The sequence below is a fragment of the Dromiciops gliroides genome, chromosome 2 (genome assembly GCF_019393635.1).
Source record: "Dromiciops gliroides isolate mDroGli1 chromosome 2, mDroGli1.pri, whole genome shotgun sequence".
In the NCBI taxonomy this organism is placed as follows: domain Eukaryota; kingdom Metazoa; phylum Chordata; class Mammalia; order Microbiotheria; family Microbiotheriidae; genus Dromiciops; species Dromiciops gliroides.
Window position 1 is genome coordinate 666073295 of NC_057862.1, and position 26398 is coordinate 666099692.

General features: G+C 42.2%; 1 protein-coding gene and 1 pseudogene across 2 annotated transcripts in view; both read left to right on the plus strand.

Annotated features, from left to right (window-relative positions):
* The first annotated feature begins 6985 nt into the window (after positions 1-6985).
* LOC122739588 lies at positions 6986-7882 on the plus strand (annotated as a pseudogene).
* A 7707-nt stretch (positions 7883-15589) lies between these two features.
* The window catches only part of LOC122741353 (all-trans-retinol 13,14-reductase-like), a 34011-nt gene continuing 23202 nt past the window's right edge, over positions 15590-26398 (plus strand). Inside the window, exons 1-2 of one of the 2 annotated variants that reach the window (XM_043984732.1) lie at positions 15590-15672; positions 22953-23041. In XM_043984732.1, coding sequence (XP_043840667.1) covers positions 15590-15672; positions 22953-23041 — 172 coding nt within the window. Of the gene's footprint in view, positions 15673-22772; positions 23042-26398 lie in introns of those variants that run through there. The other variant, XM_043984731.1, reaches the window with a different exon arrangement.

Here is a 26398-nt window from a genome sequence, read left to right on the forward strand (position 1 = left end):
CCTGACTTAGACTTCTGGCTTGAACTAATGATTTACTAATAACAATGAATAAAAGTCAGATATTACCTCCTTGGCTTACTTTGGCATGGCACTGAGTGTGAATTCTGTCCCCATTGGTGCTCACTGTGAGGTCTCTTGGTGAGGTCTTGGAGGAAAGCCTAAAAGCCCCATTCTGGAAAATCAAGAATAACATCCTATCATTGACTTGGGTGGAACAGAGAATTCATATTGTTTTATGGGATAACCCATAGTTTTCTCTTATTCTTATGCTTTAGGGTATAAGCTCCATCAAGACCGAGACCATCTCTTATTTACCTTTACCCATCTCATAGGGCTGTGGCATGTAAACCATAAAGCATTCCAGATATATTAGTCCTTGTTTCTCCCAGTACTTAATACTGAGCTCATAGTAGGAGGTACTTAAATGTTGAGTTGGGGTCAAGGTGGGTCAATAAGCACTTATTAAGTGCTTACTAGGGGCCAGGTATTGTGCTAAATACTGGGGATACAAAGAAAGGCAAAAATAGTCCCTGTCCTCAAGGAGCTCACAGTCTAATGAGAGAAAGGCAAACAACTTTGGGCAAAGAAGCTATATGCAAAGATACTGGAAATCATCTCTGCAGGAAGGCGTCCACATTGAAGGAGATCAGGAAAGGTTGTTGGGGGGTTTTTTGGAAGAAGAAGGTGGAATCTTAGCAGAGATAAAACAAAGCCAGGGAAGCTGAGAAATGGAGACAAGGAAGTGGAGACAGGCATTTGGGACAGCCAGTGAAAAGACTTGGGTGTTGCGTGCAAGGAACAGCAAGAAATAGATGATGACTGACTATGAGGGGAAGGAGGGGACAGATCGTGAAGGGGTTGAAAAGCCAAACACGTGGTCGTCTCTTTCATCTTGGGGGGAACAGGGAGTCACTGGAGTTTTCTGAGTAGGGGAAAGACATCATCAGACTGACATTTTAGACAAATCACATAGGCAGCCAAGCGGAGAATGGACTGGTTTGGAGAGGGACTGAGGCAGGGAGACCAATCAGAAGATTATAGTAATAGTCCATACATGAGGAGATGAGGACCTGCACCAAGATCCAGTGGTGAGGGGGAAGGATGGGAGTTATCAATAGTTGTGTTTCAAGGGCCCTGGGCAGCTCTGCTTCAATGATGGTGAAAGGTCATTTCCTGTCCTATTGGTTTATCTCACACTTGTTGACATTCCTACCAAGAAGCAAAGAAACCGCAGGTTATGCTGGTTATGTGTCCGAAGGAAAACCAAACAATGCAACCTGCACCACACCCCCAGTGTTTTTAATTTTAAAAAGAAACATAACTGCCCATGAATTGTTTCATTTTCCTTTTTAATGCTTTTTTTTAGTGAGGCAATTGGGGTTGAGTGACTTGGCCAGGGTCACACAGCTAGTAAGTGTTAAATGTCTGAGGCCAGATTTGAACTCAGGCACTCCGGACTTCAGGGCCGGTGCTCTATCCACTGTGCCACCTAGCTGCCCCTTTTTTAATGCCTTTTTGAAAAAAATACCAATTATTTCCCAATATGCTCTACCTTCATCCCCATTATGTAGCACATGCTCTGAGCACTATCCCAATCCCACTCACACTGAAGAGTTGGGTGTCCAGAGCATGACTACTATGTCCCCTCAGTGCTCTAGGGGAATCCTGAGGATTTGGGAGGGGGGGGTCTTTTCAAATGCTGTAGCTCCCGAGCCCCCATTGATGTGCTTCTCCTTGACATTATCAGTTAGTAAATTTAGGCAGTCTTAAGTAACTTTTAGAAAGAAAGTATTTACTAAAGTGAGACAGCAAAAACAGTTGGCATAAAATACCTCCCTCTTTTCCCAAAAAGTCTGTGACATACTCTTCCATGAGTACATAGAGTCCAGAGGAAAGTGTCAAGCTTATAGAGCACATGTGGGGAAGGAAGGGGAAAAAAGAGGGAAGGAGGGAGGGAGAGAAGGAGGAAGGAAAAGAAGGAAGAAAAGAAAGAAGGAAGGAAGAAGAGAAAGAAGGGAAAAAACCCCAAGCATTTATTAAATGCCTACTATGTTCCAGGCAAGGTGCTAAGTGCTTTGCAGATATTGTCTCAGGAAAGTATATATTATTTTTGTCTAATTGCCATTTTATATATGAGGAAACAGGTTGAACTGTGTGAGGTCACACAGGTATTTCACCTAGGGTCACAGATGTAGAGCCAGATTGATCACTCAATGAGAGGAAAACAACTCTTGCTCAATAATTTTCTGGAACTCAGTGGTGATGTGTCAAAGGCTCATTTATTTTCATCTTTGCAAGAATGGACACTTGCAAATAAGTGCTAGAGCCAGCAGGTGCAGAGAGTGAGGACTTGCAGACCCCTTTTTGATCCCTAGTCCCTAACTCGAAATGGACCTTCCCCTTTTTCATCCCTGGCCAATTACAATCTATTGGAGAAAGCTAGCTAACCAGAATGCAGTATTCTTAACCCTAATTTCCATAATTATTCTTTGGGTTCTTAGGCAATGGGGGAGGTGACACAGGGACATTTTCTTCAATCTTCCCTTATATGGACACAGCCCAGAAGAGGACCTTATTGAGACCAGCTCAGGGCTACTTGAACTGTGTGATCTGTTTGCCAATCAGGAGGGAAGGGAAGGGGGACTGGGACCTTTGTCCTCAAACAGGTCCAGAGGAGTGTAATTTGAATGGTGACAGTTATATCCTTATTGAGAGGAGACCATTACCCATTTTCTCACACTCGGCCAGTAAGGCTGAATGCCTCATTCTCAACCCTTCTGGCAAACTAGGGTATGAGGCCTCCTCACCTCAGAACCTGCTCTTCCCTTTGTCATCAAATGGTCATTAAACCACAGCATTGCTCCAGCCTTTACCATGGCTGACCTTGAAACTCGTGTCCCGTGACCTATTTTGCTTTGTCATCCCCAGCCCTTCAAGAGTGAAGGCCCCATAACTACCCATATCCTCCCAGGGACTAGATTTGGGAACGTAGGCCAAGAATCCACTACAATATGTTAGGCAATTACAGGAGTGTGCTAGTAAATGTTTAACAATTGACTCTGAAAAGAAATGTCCATGATACATTTTAAAAGTTCAATCTGCATTAATTAATAACATTTTCTGCATCACTTTTTTTTTTTTTTTAGTGAGGCAATTGGGGTTAAGTGACTTGCCCAGGGTCACACAGCTAGTAAGTGTTAAGTGTCTGAGGCTGAATTTGAACTCAGGTCCTCCTGAATCCAGGGCCTGTGCTTTATCCACTGGGCCATCTCGCTGCCCTCTGGGGTGATTTGAAAAGAATTCAGGCAAGTGACTCTGGGATTTGATAATATAAAATGAGTCTTGGGGCAGCTAGATGGCGCAGTGGATAGAGCACCAACCCTGGAGTCAGGAGGGTCTGAGTTCAAATCTGGCCACATACACTTAACACTTACTAACTGTGTGACCCTGGGCAAGTCACTTAACCCCAATTGCCTCACCAACACCCCCCCCCCCCAATAAATAAATAAATAAAATGAGTCTTGCATCAGAATGCAGATTTTATCCTGAGGAACCTTCAGTGGTAGCAGGAAAGAAAGTACAAAAGTAGAGGCTAGGGCTCTGGAGCCCGCTGCCCTGGGTCATTGGCTGGCTCCTGGAGTGGGGTCTGGTCCCTACAACAGAGAGGCTGCGTAGCAAGAGGAATCCAGAAGGTGGCGGCAGAGACACTGGGCAGCGAGTGGCTAGACACAGAGGCCCACCAGAGGGCAGTGCAGCCGAGAAGAGCTACAGCTGCCAAGAATGGGAAAGCACCAGCTCACTCAATGACATCACCCCAAGGCATGGGTGCCTGTGACTTCAGAGAAGGGCCCCACACGTGCCCTGGCCACGCATGCTCCCCACAGGGGGATGCTTCCAGGTGTTCTCCTTGGTGACCCATATTCCTCAGTGATGCTGTTGTAACCATTGGGTGAATGTGGTCCCCCCCCCTTTATTTTGGCATGCGTTTAATTATCAAATTTTAAAAATTGTAACTGAAAGATGGTGTGAACATGCCTGGATTGCATTTTTTTTTTTTGGTGAGGCAATTGGGGTTAAGTGACTTGCCCAGGGTCACACAGCTAGTAAGTGTTAAGTATCTGAGTCTGGATTTGAACTCAGGTCCTCCTGAATCCAGGGCTGGTGCTCTATCCACTGTGCCACCTAGCTGCCCCGCCTGGATGGCATTTTAATCTGGAAAATACCCTAAGCTTTAACATATAATAAATTCACTGCAGCATGGCAGCCAAAGCCCCAGTCTCACTTTAGGCTGAATGAAGAGGGGTATCGTGCACAAGATCAGGCATGGGATAATTCCACTGACCACATCTGGATTGTTGCACATATCGGGATCACGCTGTTCTAGGAGCCTCTGGAGGAGCTGTGAATATCAAGCATGGACCAGACTCTGAGGGAACAGGACAGATGTTCTTAAATATCCGAGGAGCTAGCATGGAGAAGGGTCACCTTTGTTCTGTCTAAGGTAGAAGTCATGGAGACACATTTTAGCTCAATGTAAGAAAGAACTTCTAACAAGAACTGTCTTAAGGTATAATGGGCTTCCTTGGGAGGCAGTGGTTTCTCCCTCATTGGAGGTCTTGAAGCAAAGACTGGATGGCCACTTTTCTGGATAAATGTTCACTTTTCCAGATGATGATGATGATGAGATATATGGGGGGGGGGCAGGGATTCCCCTTTAGGTCTGAGATGGACAATGTGGTCACTATAGTCCCTTCCAACTTGAAAAATTTATAATTCAGGGGCAGCTAGGTGATGCAGTGGATAGAGCACCAGCCTTGGATTCAGGAGGACCTGAGTTCAAATTTGGCCTCAGACACTTGATACTTACTAGCTGTGTGACCCTGGGCAAGTCACTTAACCCCATTGCCCTGAAAAAAACCAACACCAATTACTAGCTGTGTGACCCTGGGCAAGTCACTTAACCCCAATTACTGCACCAAAAAAAATCATTAATTCAGTCATCTTTCCTCAATAATCAGCTAAGGTGCCACCTATTGCAACCATATTCCACCTCTCCCAAGCCTACCCAATTCCCCAACTTGTTGCTGTTTTCTATCTCCTCAAATTAAATTGAATCAATTCATCAACAAGCCTCCCCATTACTGTCCTTTCCACCTTCCTCTCTAGAGTCAAATATTAGCTCCCTTGCTATGCCACCATTTCTGCAGGTCTCCAAGACATCCTCCCTTCACTTCTGGCTCCATGTTTTAATTTCCAAACTTCTCTACCCCTGCACCAGGAGCCTTCCCACTCTCCTGACTGGTGGGTCTTCCCATACTCTTGCTTTCCAGCTCCCCTTTATATGGATCTTCTCTGCCCATTAAAATGTAAGCTCCTTGAGGGGTAGGAACTATTTTTTTCTTTTATTTGTATTCCCAGCACTTAGCACAGTGCCTGGCACATACCATTTGATTATCTATCTATCTATCTATCTATCTATCTATCTATCTATCTATCTATCTATCTATCTATCTATCCATCCATCCATCTATCATTTGTCTATCTATAATCTATCTTTTATTTATTATCTATCATGTATCTTTTTATCCATCTATCGATCATCTATCAATCATCTATCTCTATATAATCTATTACCTATCTATTTACATACCCACCTATCTATAATCTATTATCAATCTATCATATGTTTATATATTTATAATCTATCTTTTTATCCATCTCTCTATAATCTATCATCTATCTATCTATCCATTCATCTATCATCTATCTATAATCTATAATCTATCTTCTATCTATAATCTATAATCTTTTTATCCATCATCTATATATGTATACAACCATCTACCTATAATCTATTATCAATCTATCATATATGTATTTATAATCTATCATCTATCTTTTTATCTCTCTCTCTCTCTCTCTTTCTCTCTTTATCTCTCTCTCTCTCTCTCTATCTCTTCACAAGCTGCCCCCAAACTACTGTTTGAGTCTTAATGTACAATACTTCATATGTGACGTATGTATAATTCTATGTGTCCAACCAGCCTGGTCTTCTTCTTGTTCCTTACACACAATACTCCATCTCCCATCTCTGTACTGGCTATAGCCATGCTTGGAATGAAGTAATAGAAGTGATTCAGTTTCTGAGAATCCCTGCTCTTCTTCTGGATCCAGCTCAAATCATTTTCTGCCTAAAGTGTTTCCTGGTCCTCACTACCCTGCCACCACCCTCCACCACAACTCCTCGTGCCACACCAGCTTGCAATTATTCTGTATTTATTCTATATATTTAATGTTCAGATTGTATATGTTGTCTTTCCAATATTAGACCATAAGCTTCTCAGAAATCCAAACCATCAATAAACATATTCGGGGCAGCTAGGTGGCACAGTGGATAGATCACTGACCCTGGATTCAGGAGGACCTGAGTTCAAATCCGGCCTCAGACACTTAACACTTACTAGCTGTGTGACCCTGGGCAAGTCACTTAACCCCAATTGCCTCACCCCCCCAAAATAAATAAATAAACCTATGAAAAATGCTCCAAAGCATTAATGATTAAAGAAATGCAAAATATTTATAGCATTTTTGTAGTAGTTTTGTTATTACGCAGCCATTTCAGTTGCATCTGACTCTTGGTGACCCCATTTGGGGTTTTCTTGGCAAAGATACTGGAGTGGTTTGCCATTTCCTTCTCTAACTCACTTTACAGATGAGAAACTAAGGCAAATAAGGTTAAGTGAATTGCCCCATGTCCCATAGCTAGTGAGTGTCTGAGGCTGGATTTGATCAGCTCCTCCTGACTAGAGGCTCAGAATTCTATCCACTGTGCTACCTCACTGCCCTTGGCATGTAGTAAGCACTTAATCAATACTTGTTGATGCTTTTATTCTGAACTGAAGCAGGGGGCTATGCAGACAGCAACGAGTTCTCCATTTTTCCACCCTCTGTCACTGGCTTTCTTTCTCCAACTCCAACACCTTTCATGCCTGTAACCGTGATGGAACGGGCCATCTCCTTCACCAAGGACTTCCTGGCCGGTGGCCTCGCCGATGCTGTCTCCAAGACTACAGGGGCCCCCATCGAGAGACTCAAGCTACTATTGCAGGTGTAGCCTGCAAGTAAACAAATTGCTGCCGATAAGCAGTAGAAAGGCATAATGGATTGTATCATCCGAATTCCAAGGGAACAAGGGATGCTTTCCTTCTGGCAGGTAATTTAGCAAAGGTCATCAGATATTTCCCCACCCAGGCCCTTCGCTTTGCCTTTAAGGATCAGTAGAAGCAGGTGTTTTGGGGAGAAGTGGACAAGCACACGCAATTTTGGAGGTATTTTGCTGCCAATCTTGCCTCTGGTGGTGCAGCTGGAGCCACTTCTCTCTGTTTTCTACCCCTTGGAGTTTGCAAGAACCCGCTTGTTGGGAAATCTGGCACTGAGAGTGAATTCAAAGGCCTGGGAGACTGCCTTGTGCAAATCACCAAGTCTGATGGAATTCGTGGCTTGGACCAAGGTTTCAATGTCTCAGTGCAGGGTATCATTATCTACAGAGCAGCCAACTTTGGAATCTATGATACGGCAAAAGGTATGCTCCCAGATCCGAAGAGCACTCCTATTGTGGTAAGGTGGCTGATTGCACAAACAGTGACTGCTGTGGCAGGTGGGGTTTCCCATCCCTTTGATACAGTAAGGCAGTGAATGATGCAGTCCAGGTGCAAAGGAGCTGATATCATGTACACTGGAACAATTGACTGCGGGAGAAATATTGCTATAGATGAGGGTGGTAAAGCTTTCTTCAAGGGTACCTGGTCCAACCAATGTTCTTAGAGGTGTGGGTGGAGCTTTTGTGATTGTCCTGTATGATGAATTGAAGAAAATAATCTAAGTATATCCTAACTAAAAATGGAACAAGTGAATATAGCTCAAGGAGAATGCTTAACCACACTTAGCATTCTGAACCACTGACCTTCAAGAAAGTCTTGTTCTTTTTTTATCCAGGCCAGATCATGTTTGTAGAGAGGCCAAGAAAAGCTTTTAGAAAAGGGGACTTGTTTATTGTGATCCATTATTCACACAGTGGAACTGATGATAATTCAGTATATTGATTCTATTGGGTTTGGAGAAAAATAACAGTAACTGTGGGTCCAAGGGAGCATATCAACTTAGACCATCTAGTTTAAATGCTCTTCTGTAGGACCATAAATTTGTGTGTGTGTCTTTAAATCATGTCTCCCATTTGGACTTAAGCACTATCTATAACTATTTTGCACAGCCATTTGGCGGTTAAGATGATCTGTGTTGGGCATTCTGCTGTAAAGCAATGAACACACAGAAGACTCTCAAAAACATTTGTTGATTGATTGGTAACAGTTATGTGATGGATCCCACAGGTGTGTGGGACTTGTCATGGACCTCACCTTGGGAAGGCATGTACAACCTCATTAACCATGCCTGGGTTAGTAGCTTGGGGCTCACCTTGCTAGCCAAGAAGTCCCATGAAATAAGAGGAGATGGGCAGCTCAAGATAGGCTTTTCTCTTCTTGGGTCATGGGAAAAGAAAGGTCTGGTTTGACATACAGGGTGTTGTAAAAAGTTTTAGTGTGCCTCTAAACTTTGGTATCTTAATAACATGTGTATTTCCTTTTGTCCATTGGTTTAAGTCATGAGGGTGAGGAGGCAATGATATGCTTTAAGTTCAGCTTTAAGCTGAAGACTTTATGTATATGGTACTCATTCATATTAATAGGTATAACAAGGGGCAGTTAGGTGGCTTAGTGGGTAAAGCCCTGGCCCTGGATTCAGGAGGACCTGAGTTCAAATCCAACTTCAGACCCTTGACACTTACTAGCTGTGCTACCTTGGGCAAGTCACTTAACCTTCATTGTCCTGCAAAAAAAAGTATAAGAGGGGCAGCTAGGTGGTGCAGTAGATGGAGCACCGGCCCTGGATTCAGGAGGACCTGAGTTCAAATCCGGCCTCAGACACTTAACACTTACTAGCTGTGTGACCCTGGGCAAGTCACTTAACCCCAATCGCTTCACCAAAAACAAAAAGTATAAGAGCCATTTCCCAATTGATAAATAGTCTCAGAATATGAACTAGTAGAGCTGTCTATAATCATGGGTCGGGGGAGGATTGGTCCTATTTACTAGTAATTAGAGAATTATAAATGAAAAAAATTCTTATATCCCATGCCACACTCATTAGATTGGCAAAGATGACAATGAAGAACAATGGTAAATGTTGGAGGGGCTATGGGAAAACAGGCACATCATGGCACGATTGTTGGACTTGTGAATGCAGACAACCATTCTGGAAAGAAATGTGGAATTAAACACAAAAATCAGTCTAGTAGGTCATTAAACATGTATTAAGTACCTCCCCTGTGCCAGACACTGTGATAATCACTGGCCGTGGGGGGGGGGGGAAGGATACAAAGAAAGGCAAAAGATAGTCCCTGCTCACCATCTAATAAGGGAGGCAACATGAAAACAACTATGTGCAGATATAATGTACATAGGTTATTTTGGAGATGATCAATGGGGAGAGTGCTAGCATTAAGGAGATTGGGAAAGGCTTCCTATAGAAGGTGGGATTTTAACTGGGACATGAAAGAAACCAGGGAAACTAGGAGGTGGAAATGAGGTAAAGAATTCATGAAAGGGGACAGCCAGTGAAGATGCCTGGAGTTGGGAGGTGGGGCAACTAGGTCCAGGGATCCAGTGTTTACTAGATCACAAAGTTCATGGGGGATAGTAAAGAAGACTGGAAAGGTGAGAGCTGGAGGGGGATCAGGAAGTGACATCATTGTATCTGAGTTTTAGGAAAGTCACTTTGACAGCTAAGTGGAGGATGGATTGCAGTGGGGAGAGACTTGAGGCAGGGAGACCCACTAGAAGCTATTGCAATAGTCTAGGCATGACTAGCTGTACCAGATCCAAAACTATACTATAAAGCAGCAACCATCAAAACTGTTTGGTACTGGGGCAGCTAGGTGGCACAGTAGATAGAGCACTGGCTCTGGAGTCAGGAGGACCCGAGTTCAAATCCAGCCTCAGACACTTAACTTCCTAGCTGTGTGACCCTAGGCAAGTCACTTAACCCCAATTGCCTCACCAAAAATAAACAAACAAACAAAACTATTTGGTACTGGCTAAGAAATAGAGTGGTGGATCAGTGGAATAGGTTAGGCACATAAAACACAGGAGTAAATGAATATAGCAATCTCCTGTTTGATAAAACCCAAAGACTCCAGCCTCCAGGATAAAAACTCACTATTTGACAAAGACTGCTAGGAAAACTGGAAAATAGTATAGCAGAAACTAGGCATAGACCAACTTCTTCCACTATATACCAAAGTAAAGTCAAAATGGGTACATGATCTAGACATAAAGGGTGATACCATAGGCAAATTAGAAAACAAAGAAATAGTTTACTTGTCAGGTTTATGGAGAAGGGAAGAATTTATGACCAAACAAGAGATAGAGAACATTATGAAAGGCATAGTGGATCATTTTGATTACATTAAAGAGTTTTTGCACAAACAAAACAAATGCAACCAAGATTAGAAGGAAAGCAGAAATCTGGGAAACTATTTTTACAACCAGTGTTTCTGATAAGGGCCTCATTTCTAAAATATATAGAGAACTGAATCAAAATTTTAAGAATACAAGTCAATTTTACATGTATAACCTATATCTGGTTGCTTGCCACCTCAAGGTGGGGGGAGGGTAGGGAGGGAAGGAATTAGATAGGGATAGCATTTGGAACTCAAAACCTTAAATAGATAGATAGATAGATAGATAGATAGATAGATAGATAGATAGATAGATAGATAGATAGATAGATAGATAGATAGATTAATGAATGAACAAATAAATAAATAAGCAAATAAATAGATAAGTGAATAAACAGAGTAAATAGATGAGTGAATGAATTAATGATTGAATGAATGAATGAAGAATACATGTCATTCTCCCCTTGAGAAATGGTCAAAGGATATGAATAGGCAGTTTTCAGATGAAGGAATTAAAGCTCTCTACAACCATATTAAAAAATGTTCTCTATCACTATTGATTAGGGAAATGCAAGTTAAAACTACTCTTATCATCACCTCATACCTATCCAATTGGCTAATATGACAAAAAAGGAAAATTATAAATGTTGGAGAAGATGTGGGAAAATTAGAACACTAATGCATTGTTGGTGGAGTTGTGAATTGATCCAACCATTCTGGAGAGCAATTTGAAATCATCCATGCCCAAAAGGCTATAAAACAGGGCATATCCTTTGCCCCAGAAATACCACTACTAGGCCTCTTCCTCAAAAAGATCATAAAAAAGGGGGAAGGACCCACATGTACAAAATATTGATAGCTGCTCTTTTGTGGTGGCAAAGAATCGGAAATGCCCATCAACTGGGGGATGGCTAGATAAGTTGTGGCATATGAATGTAATGGAATACTATTGTGCTATAAGAAATGAGCAGGCAGATATCAGAAAAACCTGAAAATATTTATATGAACTGATGCTGAGTGAAAGGAGCAGAACCAAGAGAACATTGTGCACAGTAACAGCAACATTGTGTGATGGTCAACTGTAATAGACTTAACTCTTTTCAATGAAACAATAATCCAAGACAATGCCAAATTGGAATGGTTGGAAAATGCTCTCCACACCCAGAAAAAGAATTGTGGAATCTGAATGCATGTTGTTTTGTTTCTTCTTTCTTATGTTTTTTTCCCTTTTGTTCTGATTCTTCTCTCACAACATGACTAATGTGGAAATATGTTTAATATGATTGTAATGTATAGCCTATATCAGATTGTTTGCTGGCTTCAGGAGTGGGGAGGAGAGGGAGGCAGGGAGAAAATTTGAAATTCAAAATCTTACAAAAATGAATATTGAAAACTATGTTTACATGTAATTGGAAAAAATAAAATAAAATAATATATATATAAAAGAAATCTAGCCTGTAAACCCCACGATATCTTGAGAAGTTTCACTATCAAAATTAATAGGGTAGGCCAAAAGTCATGAAAGGGGTCTGATGTTTTAATAACTTTTTGAAAATTATTTTAATTTATCATATATATATATTTACTATATATACTGTATATGATGCTATGGTATTATAAATTAAAAACAAAAAATAAAGGAATTAAATATGGAAAAGAAATAGTTCAGGCACAAAGTGATGAGGGCCTGCACCAGGGCAGACGGCAATGTCATGCTCCAGACCTACAAAAAAGCTTCCACACTCAGTTTGAGGAGAGTTTGTGGTTGAAGCAGGCTCCTGGTGGAGGACTTGAGGCAGAACCCGACCAAGCTGGAACTCTAGGCTAGATAGGCCTTTTCTTAACTTTCTGAACTCCACATGAATACCTGGTATGCTTTAATAAATGCTTAATGCCCAAAGACTGGTGCTAAAGCTTCTAATTTAAGGTGACCACACATTAGATTTTTAGACAACATAGCTAGAAATTTAAATATCACAGTTTATACCCAAAAGAGATCAAAGAAAAAGGAAAAGGACTCCCATATAAAAATCTTTATAGAAGTTTTCCTTGTGGTGGCAAAAAATAACTAATCTGGAAATTAAAGAAATGCCTATCAATTGTGGAATGGCTAAATAAATTGTGGGAAATGAATATGATGGAATATTATTATTTCACAGTAAGTAATAAGGAACTAGGGGGAGCTAGATGGCTCAGTGGATAAAGCACCAACCCTGGATTCAGGAGGTCCTGAGTTCAAATCAGGCCTCAGACATTTGACACTTACTAGCTGTGTGACCCTGGGCAAGTCACTTAGCCCTCATTGACCTGCCCCCCCTCCAAAAAAAAAAGAAATGAGGAAATATCTGGTTTCAAAGACAAGGCAAAGATTGTATGAATTGATGCAGTGTGAAGTAAGCAGAACCAGGAGAGTAATTTATACTCTAACAACAAGTCATAAAAATGCACAACTCTGAGAACTTCTGAAAATTAATGAATGAAACGAATAGAAACAGGAGAACAATTTGTACCATAACATCTTTGCAATTTAATGACTGTAAAGACAGATGACTTTGAAATACATAAGAGTTATGATCAATAAAATACTTGGGGGAGATCTATGATGGTCTTCCCCCTGACAGAGACATCTCTATACAGTCAGAGGAAGTCTGGTGAGTCTTCTTCTGCTTGACCAAGCATAGTGGTTACAAGAAATTTATTTTTGTTTCTCTTTTTTTGCTGGGATAGAGAGAAAATAAATCTCTGTTTAAAAAAAAAAAACACCACAAAACTAATTTAATAATAGAGAGGTTGGGTGGCTGCAAGTATGGAATGTTCCATGAATTTTTGGATAAGGTCACTGTATTGTTGGTTTTGCTTAATTTGTTACTTTGTTATGAGATGGTTGGTTGATCTGGAAAGATTTGTAACATAAAAACAAACAAAAAAAAGTCAATAAAACTTTCAAAAAATAAGAAAGGAAAGAAAAATGAGGGCCAAGAGGTATAGCTTGTTCTTAGTCCGGTGACAACTGGACTGTCCTTCACCATGTGACCTGGGTACCATTGGTATCTGTTGCTAAGCATGTTCCTTTATTCTGCTGTAAATTTTAGATTATGAAACTAGTTTTACTTCTCATAAACTTCTGTGGCTGACATCCCTCTCCCAGGCTGCCTTGCTAACTCCACCCCAGCAAGACTTTCTCTACTATTTCAAAGAAACCTCTTCACCCAGGATGTTCCCTCCAGCCCTGGACTACTTCTCCCATTGGGGGCCATTTCCAGGCATCCTGATCTACATCTTGCTACTGGATCCAGATGGCTCTGTTATGTTATGTTACATATATGTATATATGTATGTATAATCAATGATCTTTGATGTTACTATTGTAATTGGGGTGGAAGGGGAGCACAAACTGCACCCGTGTAAAACTGCAAACTGAATTACTAAATGTGTGGGTTCTGACTGATTCCCTCTCCTTGGTCCTCTCTATTCCCTGAGACACAATAATATTCAAATTAGCTCAATTAATAACCTTACAATGGCCTCTAAGTGTTCAAGTGAAAGGAGGAGTCAATCAATGTGGAAACTTTGTTGTTCTCTTATTTTAAGAAATTGCCACAACTCCACTCCACCCCCACCCCACCCCAACTTTCAACAGTCACCACCCTGATGGGTCAGCAGCCATCAACACTGAGGCAAGACCTTCCATGAGCAAAAAGATTATGACTCGCTGAAGGTTCAGATAATGGTCAGCAATTTTTTTTTAGCAATCAAGTATTTTTATTTAAGGTATGCATATTTTTAGAACTAATACTATTGTACACTTAAGAGATCACATAATAGTATAAACAGAACTTTTATATGAAGTGGGAAATAAAGAAAATTGTGTGACTCACTTTATTGTGGTGTTTTGGAACCAAACCTGCAATATCTCCAAAGTATGCCTGTATTGGGATTAGAATTCCCTTGAGGGAAAGGTCTGTCTTTCTGCTTGTATTTGTAGTTTAAGCACTTAGCACAGTGCCTGGTATATAGTAGGTACTTAATAAATGCTTCTTGACTTGATTTGACAAAGACATGTGTATTTCCTTTTGTCCATTGTGTCATGATTGTGTGGGGGGCAGGTCTTTGAGTGACATGAGTGATCATGTCTTTTCATAGTCCTCAGACCCTTGTTAGAAAATCTGTCTCTGTCATTCTATCTCTCTCTGATCTCTCTCTGTCTCTGTCTCTCTGTCTCTGTCTCTCTCTCTGGGGGAATAATCATGAACCATTCACTCATTTCATGACTAAACTCCTGAGGGCAGAATCAATACAAACATGGCTGCCAGCTTCAATCTACTTTTTCAGACTACAAGCTTAACTTTCTGTTTTGTGGAGTGACTCAGAAGGTTGGCTCACTCAGAACAGGCAAGTCCAGGGGACTCATAGCAACACCTAGTATTACAATTGGAAATCTCAGCATAGTATTATATAAATACTATGTAGATGTATTACATGTATCACAAATATGTATGTATGTGTGTATGTGTGTATGTATGTGTGCTCCAGAGGATATCACTATGTTGGGGTCAAGGCACACTGCGTCCAACTATGGCTGATTAGACTGTTAAGAGCTCTGAAGGCTCTACCACAGGTTGGGCACCATAGTACATATGAGCATTTGGGGTGGAGATGGCTCTAAATTTGTGTATCTCACATTTCCTTTGAGCTACCACAATTCTGCTTCACTCATCAAGCACACTGCCTTCTTTGAGATTGGCACACTGTGCTGGGCAGCCCTGTACCAATGAAATGGTCAAATGGTACGAATGATGCCTTTTGACTCACACATAAATTGGATTGAAACGAGGCCTCCATCTCTCTTGCAGAATCACAGGAGTCCAGTGACAAGATAAAGTCAACACAACTAGGGATGGCTTGGGGTCCGGTGGATAACTTGGGTATCTTTGCTGTCTAACCAAGCTCTACAATACTCACTTCAGGTGCTTTTGTGGCCCTTGGAAGAGATTGTCCTCATCTAAACACTCCACCAGAGGAAATGTTCACATGCTGTATGTGTGTGTGTGTGTGTGTGTGCTCCCTAATTCACCAATGGGTTTGGAGCTACTCAGTTTACCCCATCTGTTGAGACTATTTTTGTTTTGTTTTGTTTTTGTTGGGTTTTTTGGGGGGAGAAATGAGGATTAAGTGACTTGCCCAAGGTCACACAGCTAGTAAGTGTCAAGTGTCTGAGGTTGGATTTGAACTCAGGTTCTCCTGAATCCAGGGCTGGTGCTCTATCCACTGCGCCACCTAGCTGCCCCCTGTTGAGACCGTTTACCAGAATGTGGCCATTGCAATGTTACAGCTTCTTGGAGCCACAGGGGAGAGTTGGATGAATCCAGCAGACACTTTTTGCTTTTCTTTATATCTCCATTGTTTAACATAGTGCACTTAATAAGTGTTTCCTGGGGGCAGCTAGATGGTGCAGTGGGTAAAGCACTGTCCCTAGATTCAGGAGGACCTGAGTTCAAATCCTGCCTCAGACCCTTGACACTTGTTAGCTGTGTGACCTTGGACAAGTTACTTAACGCTCATTGCCCTGGGGGAAAAAAGTGCTTCTTGACCAACTTTGACCTCCAATTCAAAATTTAAGTACCTCTTACTATGAGCTCAGTCAGTGTTAAGTATTGGGAGAAACAAGAAGAGTTATTATTTCTGGAATGCTTTATGGTTTACCTCCACTTTTCATGCCATAGCCCTATGAGATGGGTAAAGATAAATAAGAGATGGTCTTGGGGCAGCTAGGTGGCACAGTGGATAGAGCACTGGCCCTGGATTCAGGAGGACCTGAGTTCAAATCCGGCCCCAGACACTTAACATTTACTAGCTGTGTGACCCTGGGCAAGTCACTTAATCCCAATTCACACACACACACACACACACACACACACACACACACACACACACACGATGGTCTCAATCTTGATGGAGTTTATACCTTAATGCATAGGAATAAGAGAAAACTATGGGTTATAGCATAAAACAATATGAAATCTTCATTCTACCCAAGTCAATGATGGGACATTATTCTTGATTTTCCAGGGTGATTGCCTTAAATTAGAATCTTTAGTACCAGTCTTTGGGCATTAAACATTTATTAAAGCATACCAGGTATTCACATGGAGTTCAGAAAGTTAAGAAAAGGCCTATCTAGCCTAGAGTTCCAGCCTGGTCTGGTCTGGTTCTTCCTCAAGTCCTCCATCACCAGCCTGCTTCAATCACAAACTCTCTAGCAAACTGATTGTGGAAGCTTTTTATAGGTCTTGAACAGGGGCGGTCCTTACACAGTGCTTCAAGCTGATTGGTTGGTGTCCTACAAATCCATTGGTTCACTGAACTTGAAGGTGTTGACAAGTTCACAGTCTAGCTTCTGAGAACAATACCTTCTTGAGGGCTAGCCAGGTGTGATCACAATCTAGTTAACTTTGAAGTAGACTAATCAGCAGTCAATCACTCTCACTTGATACAATCAGTTTAGATGAATCTCCAGGTGGGTCTTTGAGTATCTGCTAAATCCCATTATTTTATCACACCATAATGGGGCTTTTAGGCTTTCCTCTAAGACCTCACCATGGCCTCACAAAGAGCATTGATATGGAGAGAATTGGCACTCAATGCCATGAAAAAATAAGCCACATGTGGGATGGATATAACTGGGAACAATCTTTGAGGTCCTGAGAGGATCTTCAGTGACTTGAAGAGAGGTTGGAATGTCCCATCTTCTCTCTTGAAGCTGGAATCCAGAAGAAGCCAGACTTTTCTTCTCTCTCACTCTCACCAACTCTACCTGCCATTCGTGCAAGCTAGGGGCATTGAGAAATCTATCTCCATCCATGAGGACAGAGTCCAATATAATCAGTCCTATGAGGCAGGCTCCGAGCAAAAAACCAAATTCCTGAAACAATATAACTTCTGAGCTACTGCTATCATCTGCTTGTGTCTATCAGAGGGTTAAACACCATTAAAAGGGTTGAAACTTTGAAGAAATTATAAATTCTGCCTCATTTTACTTATTTGTTATGCAAATTTATTTCCCATTTTACAACTTACTTAATTCACATACAAATTATTTATTTCTTGTGTGTGTGTGTGTGTGTGTGTGTGTGTGTGTGTGTGTGAGGCAATTAGGGTTAAATGACTTGCCCAGGGTCACACAGCTAGTAAGTGTCAAGTGTCTGAGGCCAGATTTGAACTCAAGTCTTCCTGAATCCAGGGCTGGTGCTCTATCCACTGTGCCACCTAGCTGCCCCCAAATTATTTATTTCTGCATGGATTTCTTTAAAACCATGCCAACATCATCTCAAAAATATCAGTTGTGTCAAATATTTTATTTTTACTTTATTGTATATTTTTACAGACCCAATTGAAGTTGAAGTGTTGAAGAAAAGGATGTATGATGGAAACTATGTATTACCTGGTTTTATTTGCATTACTGAACATGACAGTACACAGAAGGAACTGAGGTGGGTTTTTGTGTGTGTGTGTGTGTAAAAGTTCTTGCTAAGAGAAATGTAAAGGCAGCAAAACTGAAAGAGCATCTCATGTCTATCTAGCCTGAAAATGACTCTAAAGATGCCACTTATTTTCACTCAAAGAAAGCTCAATTTGGAAAAAACCGGAGCCCTTCCAAAACTTGGAATTGCTATTTTTCAAAAAAAAATTTCCCTGAAGCATCCAATAAAGTTACTTATCAGATTGCCCAATAAAAGAAGCCCCACACCATGGGAGAGATTTCAGTCAAGTCCTGAGCACTGGAAATGAACAGACTGCTTTGTGGACTGGAACAGAGGAGAAAACTAAAAGTGGCTTTGTTGTTAAATGATAGGAAATGTTGTAGCATAGTTGATATTCATTGGAACAATTTTGAAACAAGTCATCGAGGAATTCACAGCCTCATCATTCCCTTTCCAGAATTTTCTCAGGATAGCCAGATCCCTGCCTCTGTTCACTGTGTACATGCTGACCCCAGCAAAGAAGAATTTTTCATTTTGTGAGTCCTTTTTGGAAACAACAAAGGCCTGTGGACATTCTGAAAATGATGAAAAGTTTTCTTTTGCCAAACCAAAATCTGACTAGAAAGAACAGAATTATACTCTTTGCACAGAGGGAGCTCCTGCCATGCTGGGTTTTGCCACTGTCACTCATGGCTTTTTATAGAAACGTGCATTGGCAATAAAGACCTTTCCTACAACTTTGAAAGACTTTTTGTCAAAACTCACAAAAGTCATCAACTTTATTAGAAGCGGGTCTCTGAGTCAATGTATTTTTTTTAGAGTTTCCAAGAAATGGGACTAGAACACCAAGTGCTTCTCTGCCACACAGAAATTCACTGGTTTTCAAGACAAGTCTTGACAATCTTGAAAGCAAGGGTGGGAAATCGCTCCTTTTCAAAAAGAAACCCTTTTGAAACCCTTTGAAAGAAAGGATTTTTACCCATTGGTTGGCTTATCTGGGAGGCATTGTTAACCTTAGAAATGAGATTAATCTTTCAATTCCAGGTCTTGAAATCATCATTATGGATACTACTGAAAAATGGCAAGCTTTCTTGGCTAAGCCACCAATAAAGAAGAAGAGAATGGAGACCAGCATCTTTGCCAGTTTTCAAATGCTGGAGGGAGGGCTTTACCTAAATGGAACTGAGCTACAAAATTCTCTGCCAATTGCTTTTAAAAGAGAAATCTACAAACACATGGAAATATTTAAAACCCTTTCAAAAGGTATTTCTATCTTGGTAGCATTAAAGCTTAACCCTGGATTCTTTTTTTTCTTTCTTTCTTTCTTTTTTTTTTTTAGTGAGGCAATTGGGGTTAAGTGACTTGCCCAGGGTCACACAGCTAGTAAGTGTTAAGTGTCTGAGGCCAGATTTGAACTCAGATACTCCTGACTCCAAGGCTGGTGCTCTATCCACTGCACCATCTAGCTGCCCCAACCCTGGATTCTTAATCCAAAACTTTCTGATACAATCTTTATTGACAACGTTAATCTAGTCAAAGCAGAATTCATTGATTTTAGGACAAAACACTTACTATAACTATTTAATTCAAAAAAAGTCTTGAAGAAGTCCTGTGGTCCTTGAGAGAAGCTTTCCCTTATGTTTGTTTTTTTTTTGGTGAGGCAATTGGGGTTAAGTGACTTGCCCAGGGTCACACAGCTAGTAAGTGTTAAGTATCTGAAGGTGGATTTGAACTCAGGTACTCCTGAATCCAGGGCTGGTGCTCTATCCACTGCACCATCTAGCTGCCCCTCCCTTATGTTTTAAGTGAGCAATGGGAGCTTTAATTTCATTTACAAATGTATCTTTTTGAATGGGGATGTTTGACTCTTGAAATCATGAAAACAAAACATTGAAATGAACTGGATATCCAACAAGACAAGTATATTGTTTTGTTAATGAATACCTCCCATGTTATTGTTTAAGGTAAGCAACAGCAGCCATCACATTGAAATGCCTAAAAAGTAAAATTTAGGGGCAGAGCCAAGATGTCAGAGTAAAGACAGGGACTCTCCTGAGCTCTCCTAAATTCTCCTCCAAAAAACTTTCAAATAATACCTCAAGGGGTACTATTGTAGGTCATCCTGCAAACCTCATTCTCTATCCCCATCACTGATCTCTTAGTCCCTTCCCCCTCAACCCTCCCACCCCCAAATTCCAAACAAACACCATTTTCTCCTTCCAGTGTTGCCTTCTGGATTCCCTATTCCATCAGCAACAAGCTTCTCTTATTCTAAATATATATTTTTAATTATAAAAGTATTTTATTATTTTCCAGTTACATGTAGAGATAATTTTCAACATTTGTTTTTATAAGATTTCTAATTTCAAATTTTTCTCCCTCCCTCCCTCCCCTCCCCAAGACAGCAGGTAATCTGATATAGGTTATATATGTACGATCACATTAAACATATTTCTGCATTAGTCTTGCTGTGAAAGAAGAATCAAAACAAAAGGTAAAAACCTCAAAAAAGAAAAACAACAGCACCAAAACCAAAAGAAATAGTATGGTTCAATCTGCATACATATTCCACAGTTCTTTTTTTTTTTTTCTGGATTTGGAGAACCTTTTCCATCATGAGTCCTTTGGAACTATCTTGGACCATTGTATTGCTGAGATGAATCAAGTCTATCACAGTTGATCAACACATAAAGTTGTTGATACTGTGTACAATGTTCTCCTGGTTCTGCTCATCTTACTCATCATCAGATTCTAAATATTTTCTTTTCCAATTCTTTCCATTTTCTGACTATTACTGAAATCTCCCCACTACCACCACACACACACACCAATGGCACAGCCTCCTTTGCCACCCTTTCCAGTCCTGACTACACCTTTACTCAATCTTCTTGGCTCTCTAATCAGCAAGGGAATTGGACTATGCCTCGCTCCTGTAACGATTGGAATAACGCCACCTGCTGGATACTTACTGTAGAGGAGTTCTGCCCATGAAGGGAAGGTCTTTGAGGGCAAGACCAGGAGTCAGGAAGTGACGCGGGCTAGTGGGAGGAGGAAGGAAGAGACTGGCGCTCAGTCTTTTTTTCCTCTGGACTCTGGCGGCGAAGGGAGCTAGAAATGTGCTCTCCCTTTAATAGATAGGAATCTAGGCCTTTTTCTCTCTCTTTACCAAATTCTTATTCTCCTTAATAAATGCTTAAAAGTCTAACTCTTGCTAAAGCTTATAATTTATTGGCGACCACTCATTAGATATTTTAGACAGTTTAGCTAGAATTTTAGCCGTTAACACTCCCATTGCCACTTCTGGGTTCTTCCCCTGCCCCCATCACTTAACAACCTCTCCTCCTCTGACATAGATGGTGTTCATATCTGAAATCAAAATCCTGGAAACTCTTCTTTATAGACTTCCAGGTCATTCCCCTTCTTTCCTCAAAGAGTTTGGTACCTGGGGGCAGCTAGGTGGCCCAGTGGATAAAGCACCAGCCCTGAATTCAAGAGGACCTGAGTTCAAATTCAGCCTCAGACACTTGACACCAGCTGTGTGACCCTGGGCAAGTCACTTAACCCCCATTGCCCCTCCAAAAATAAAAAAAGAGTTTGGTACCTGGCTCACAATCTTTCTATCCTCCCCATCTTTTGCCCTCATACTTGGGGACTTCGACATATATATTGGCCCTCCCTTAAGCACTTGGCTCAGCTCTTTAACCTACTCATTCCCCATGACTTACTCCTCCACCCCACCTTAGCCACACACAAAGATGGTCATATCCTTGATTTTGCCATCACCTGCAAATGTACCACTTCCACAATCAAGAATTCTGAAATCCCAGGGCAGATAGGTGGCACAGTGGATAAAGCACCAGCCTTGGATTCAGGAGGACCTGAGTTCAAATCCGGCCTCAGACACTTGATATTTACTAGCTGGGTGGTCCTGGGCAGGTCACTTAACCCTTGTTGCCCTGAAAAAAAAGGAAAAAAGTCTTACCCAGATGGGGTAAACTGAGTACCTCCAAATCCATTGGTGAGTTAGGGAATTCCCCCACACACACACACACATGGATGGAGAGATGGAGAGAGAGACAGAGAGAGAGAGAGAGAGAAGTAAATGGGATGGGGGGAGGCGGGGGAATCTGGAAAGGTTGGGTATAGGGCTCACAGTCTGCCTCTCAGCCCCATTCCCTACCCCCATATATAACCAATCTCCATCCAAACACCTAAAGCTTTCTGCTCTCAATAACCCTACTTACTCTCTGCAGCTTGACACCTGCTTCCCCACCCCAGATGCTCAGGTCAATGGCTGTTCTCTCCTAGTGCTCGTCCTACTAAATGCTTCTTCTAAGTTGCTAGATCCTCACCCATCTCCTGCACCTCCTCCCCAAACCTGGGTCTCCCCAGGCTCTGATTAACCCCTCTTCTTTCTCCCCATCTTCCCTCTTGACAATTTTATCAACTCTCAAAGGTTCAATTGTATCTATGCCAGGGCTCCCACATAGGTCTGTCTAGCCCTGACCTCTCTCTAGTACAGCAGGCCTGCATTGCTGGGCGCCAGGCTGGGCACCTCCCCCTCAATGTCCTCCTCTAAGCCTTCACTCGGTCCTCCCAGTGCATTTACTTCCTGACCTCCCCGGACTTACTCCTGGCAATCTCTTCTCTGCAAAGGCGAAGGTCTCTCTGCAGACTGTACCAGGTCACCGCCCTCCCATCCTCTCCTGGCTCAGAGGCTCTTGGCTCGCCTCTACCCGTACTTCTTAGCTGTTCTCAGCACAAGCTAGGGGCGGACCGATGTCTGGAGCCCTTCACGACCCGGACCCGCCGAACATCGCCTCCATTCCCGGGGCAGCAGCGCAGCAGGAGCCGGAGGCAGCCAGCCTGATATGGCTGTGGACCGCGTTGGGGCTGGGGACTGGGCTCATGCTGCTAATGACCACGGTCCGGAGGCTCGTCTTGGGCTGCCGCTGGGACTGCCCGAACCCCTTCGCTGAGGACGTGAGGAGACCCCCCCGGGCGCTGGTGACTCTCCAGAAGGCCCGGAGGAGGGTCCTCAAACAAGGTGCAAGTGGGGCAGGAGGGGAGGGGAGCGGGGTGCAGACAGGAGTGGAACCAGAGCGCAGCTTCTGGATTCCAGAGAGTCGGAGGTTCGAATCCCTGCCTTGAGCCTCAGTCTCTTTTTCTTTTCTTTTCTTTTTAATGAAGTGGGTTTATTCCAGTTAGCGTCTTCAGGTATGCTACACTGAGCACCCAAATCTTGGCCAAAGAGGTTTATCAATGTTCATATCCACCTATCCGACAAAAGGGAGAAGCCACATTTCCCAGACCTGTCTGAGTAAACACAATGAGCAGGAACCCACACGTTCTCCAAAACGTGAAATTTATTTATTGTCTTTTTCGGGGGGGGGGGAGGGTGAGGGGGCGGTTCTCAGTTTCCTTGTCTTTAATTATTTATCTATTTGGTTTTCCCCCAGCGTATTCGTTCATTCATTCATTTGTTTATTTATTTATTCAGTCATTCATGCATGCATGCATTTATTTATTTATGTATTTGTCCATCTATCCATTAATTAATTAATTAATTCACTCATTTATTTATTTATTCGTCTATTTTTAAAATTTTTGTTCGTCTATTTACTTATTTATTTGTTTGGGTTTTTTAAAGCTATCTATTTATTTATTTGATTCTTTACTGTCTCTGATTAGATCTTATCCTGGATGAGTCTTTGCCCAAGATTTCCCACACTGGTTGATTTCTGGATGAGGAAGTGGAAAGGGGAAAAACCTTGGTTTTAATCCAACAAATAGTTATTAAATAAAAAAAAGAAATAATCCTTTCTCTCAGGCAAGCATTCTTCTGCTGAAAATGATGGAAAAATTGAGGAGCTCAAGGAACTGCTACCAAGCATAGAGACATGGTGGCTAAGGGCGATAAATGCCAGTTCAGAACGTAATCTCACCTTTAAAATCTGATGGAATAGGAGAGTGAAATATTATAAGCAGCATTGCATCATAAAACAAAGAGATGCACAGCATAGAAAAAGGGAGCTGCCGTGGAATGACTACCGAGCCTCAGTTTCTTTACCTGGAAAATGCTGAAGTAATTTAGTAGGTTTATGGGGATAACGGAACAAAGCCTCCAACCCAATCAATAAACAGCATTTATTAAGCGCGCCCTGTTGTACAAGATTTAGGCTGCCGGGGGAAGAGGGCACTTAAATGCCCGTGCTAGCTCGGGAGGAGGCGGCAGGGTTGGGGACCAGAGCGCCGCTTTTGGAGTCAGGAGACGTGCAGGTTCGGATTCCTTTCCTAAGCCTCAGCTTTCTTCTTTGCAAAATGCTGTAGTAATTTAGAGGAGTTATGGGAGAACAGCAACAAAGCAAGCAATCCAATCCAATAAGCATTTACTAAGTGCCTACTCAGAGCGCAGAGTGCTGCAAGACACTGTGAGGGAGGGCAGAAGGGGCCTCCACGGAGGAGGGTGGGCAGTGGCCTCTTACCCTTTGGATCCTCAGCCAAGTTCCGGAGCCAATGTCGGTTATAACAATAATAACTATGATCCTTACCGTGCAACAGCTCCAATACGTGTAATATATCAGTCACCATATCATTATCATCATGATCTAAGCCTGAGTTTCCCCTAAAGGTGGAGAAAGGCCCTCCTTGAACATCATACCTTCCCGGTCCAGATGACCTGCCATCTCCTCCGACTATATCTTGGCTGCACATAATCGTTTGTGTGCTATCTCTTCCCTTAGACTGTGAACTCCTTGAGGACAGGGATGGTGTTTTTGCCTTTCTTTGAACTCCCATCACTTAAAGGCACAGTGATAGGCATGCAGTAGGTGCTTAATAAATGCTTATTGATTAACTGACTAGGAGGTTCTTTGAAGTCTTTAAACATCTGTGTATATTCCTGTCCAGGATGTCCCCAAAGTCTCAGTGAAGTTTTGAACTTTAATACCTTAAATTACAGCTGGAATAAATAAGGTAGTATAGGTTTAATAGCTTAAAACTGCACTCAGACTTTTGGGACACCTTGTGTTTTACCAGGTTCTGGGACGTGATAGAAAGAGGGCTGGATTTTGGAATCAAGAGAACTGGGTTCAAATCCCGGCTGGGATACTCACTACCTGGTTGACCACAGACAACTTATCTCAATAGGATCCAGACTTAGAACTGAAAGGGGGTCTCAGAGGCCATCTACTCCTACCCCATTTTACAAACAAGGACACTGAGGTTCAGAGAGCTTAAGTGATTCATCCCTGGTTACACATCAGGCAAACTGTCAGACCAGTCTTCCTGGCTCCCAATTCAGCACTCTATCCACTCTACTTTTCCATACTGCCCCAGTTTTCTCATCTGTAAAATGAGAGGATTGTAGTAGATCTAGGATCCCTTCAAGCTTCCAAACTGTGATTCTATATTCTTTGTCCGCCTCCCTTTTTCTTTAAACCATGGCATGGAGATGACCCTGGGCTCTTGAAGGCTATACCAGTGGGTTGGAACCTTTGCCAAGTCCTCCTAAACTGAGGCCCTGCCTAGCTGAGGTGGGGAGGCTTACCACTTGGTTGGCCAAGGTTCAAATCCAGCCTCAGACACTTACTAGCTGTGTGACCTTGGGTAAGCCACTTAACCTTGTCCTGTTTCAGTTTCCTCATCTGTGGAGGAAGGAGATAATAGCAGCACCTCCCTCTGAGGGTCATTGTGAGAATCAAAGGAGATATCTGTGAAGCACTCAGCCCAGTTCCTGGCACATGATAGGTGCTTGTTCCCTTCCTTCCCTTCCCTGGGGGAGAGGGTGACACATTGTCAATGATTTCATGTATTTGAAAGGGTATGTGAAAGAGGGATTTGCTTTGCCCTGCTTGGCCTCAGAGGTTAGAACTAGGAACGATGGATGGAAGTAGAAGAGAGGCACTTTATATGTTCCTAAGTGGGATTGCCTCCTCAGGAGGCTGTGGGCTCTCCTTCCTTGTCCAAAGGAGCAATTGACGCTGTGGAGGGGATTATTGTTCAGTTATGAATTGGAGTGGGACATCACCATAATAAAAGTAATATGTCAGGGAGAGCAGTGGCCTTTTCTTAATCCTCATCCTCCTTGTCGTCTCTGTAGCCTTGGACACTTGATCAGCCTCATTTCTTTGATACTCTCTTCTCTCCTGGTTCTCCTCCTACCTCTCTGACAGCTCCTTCTCAGTCTCCCCCCTGCTGGATCCGCCTCCCTTTCATGCCCTCTAAATGTTGACATCTCACAGGGTTCTGTCCTGGGCCCTCCTCTCTATATCTGTCTCCACCATTAGCTTATAAGCTTCTTAAAGGCAGGGACACGTTTTTGCCTTTCTTTGTATCCTTCGTGTTTAGCACAATGCCTGGCACATGGTAGGTCCTTAATAGATTCTTGATTGTTGAAGATTTG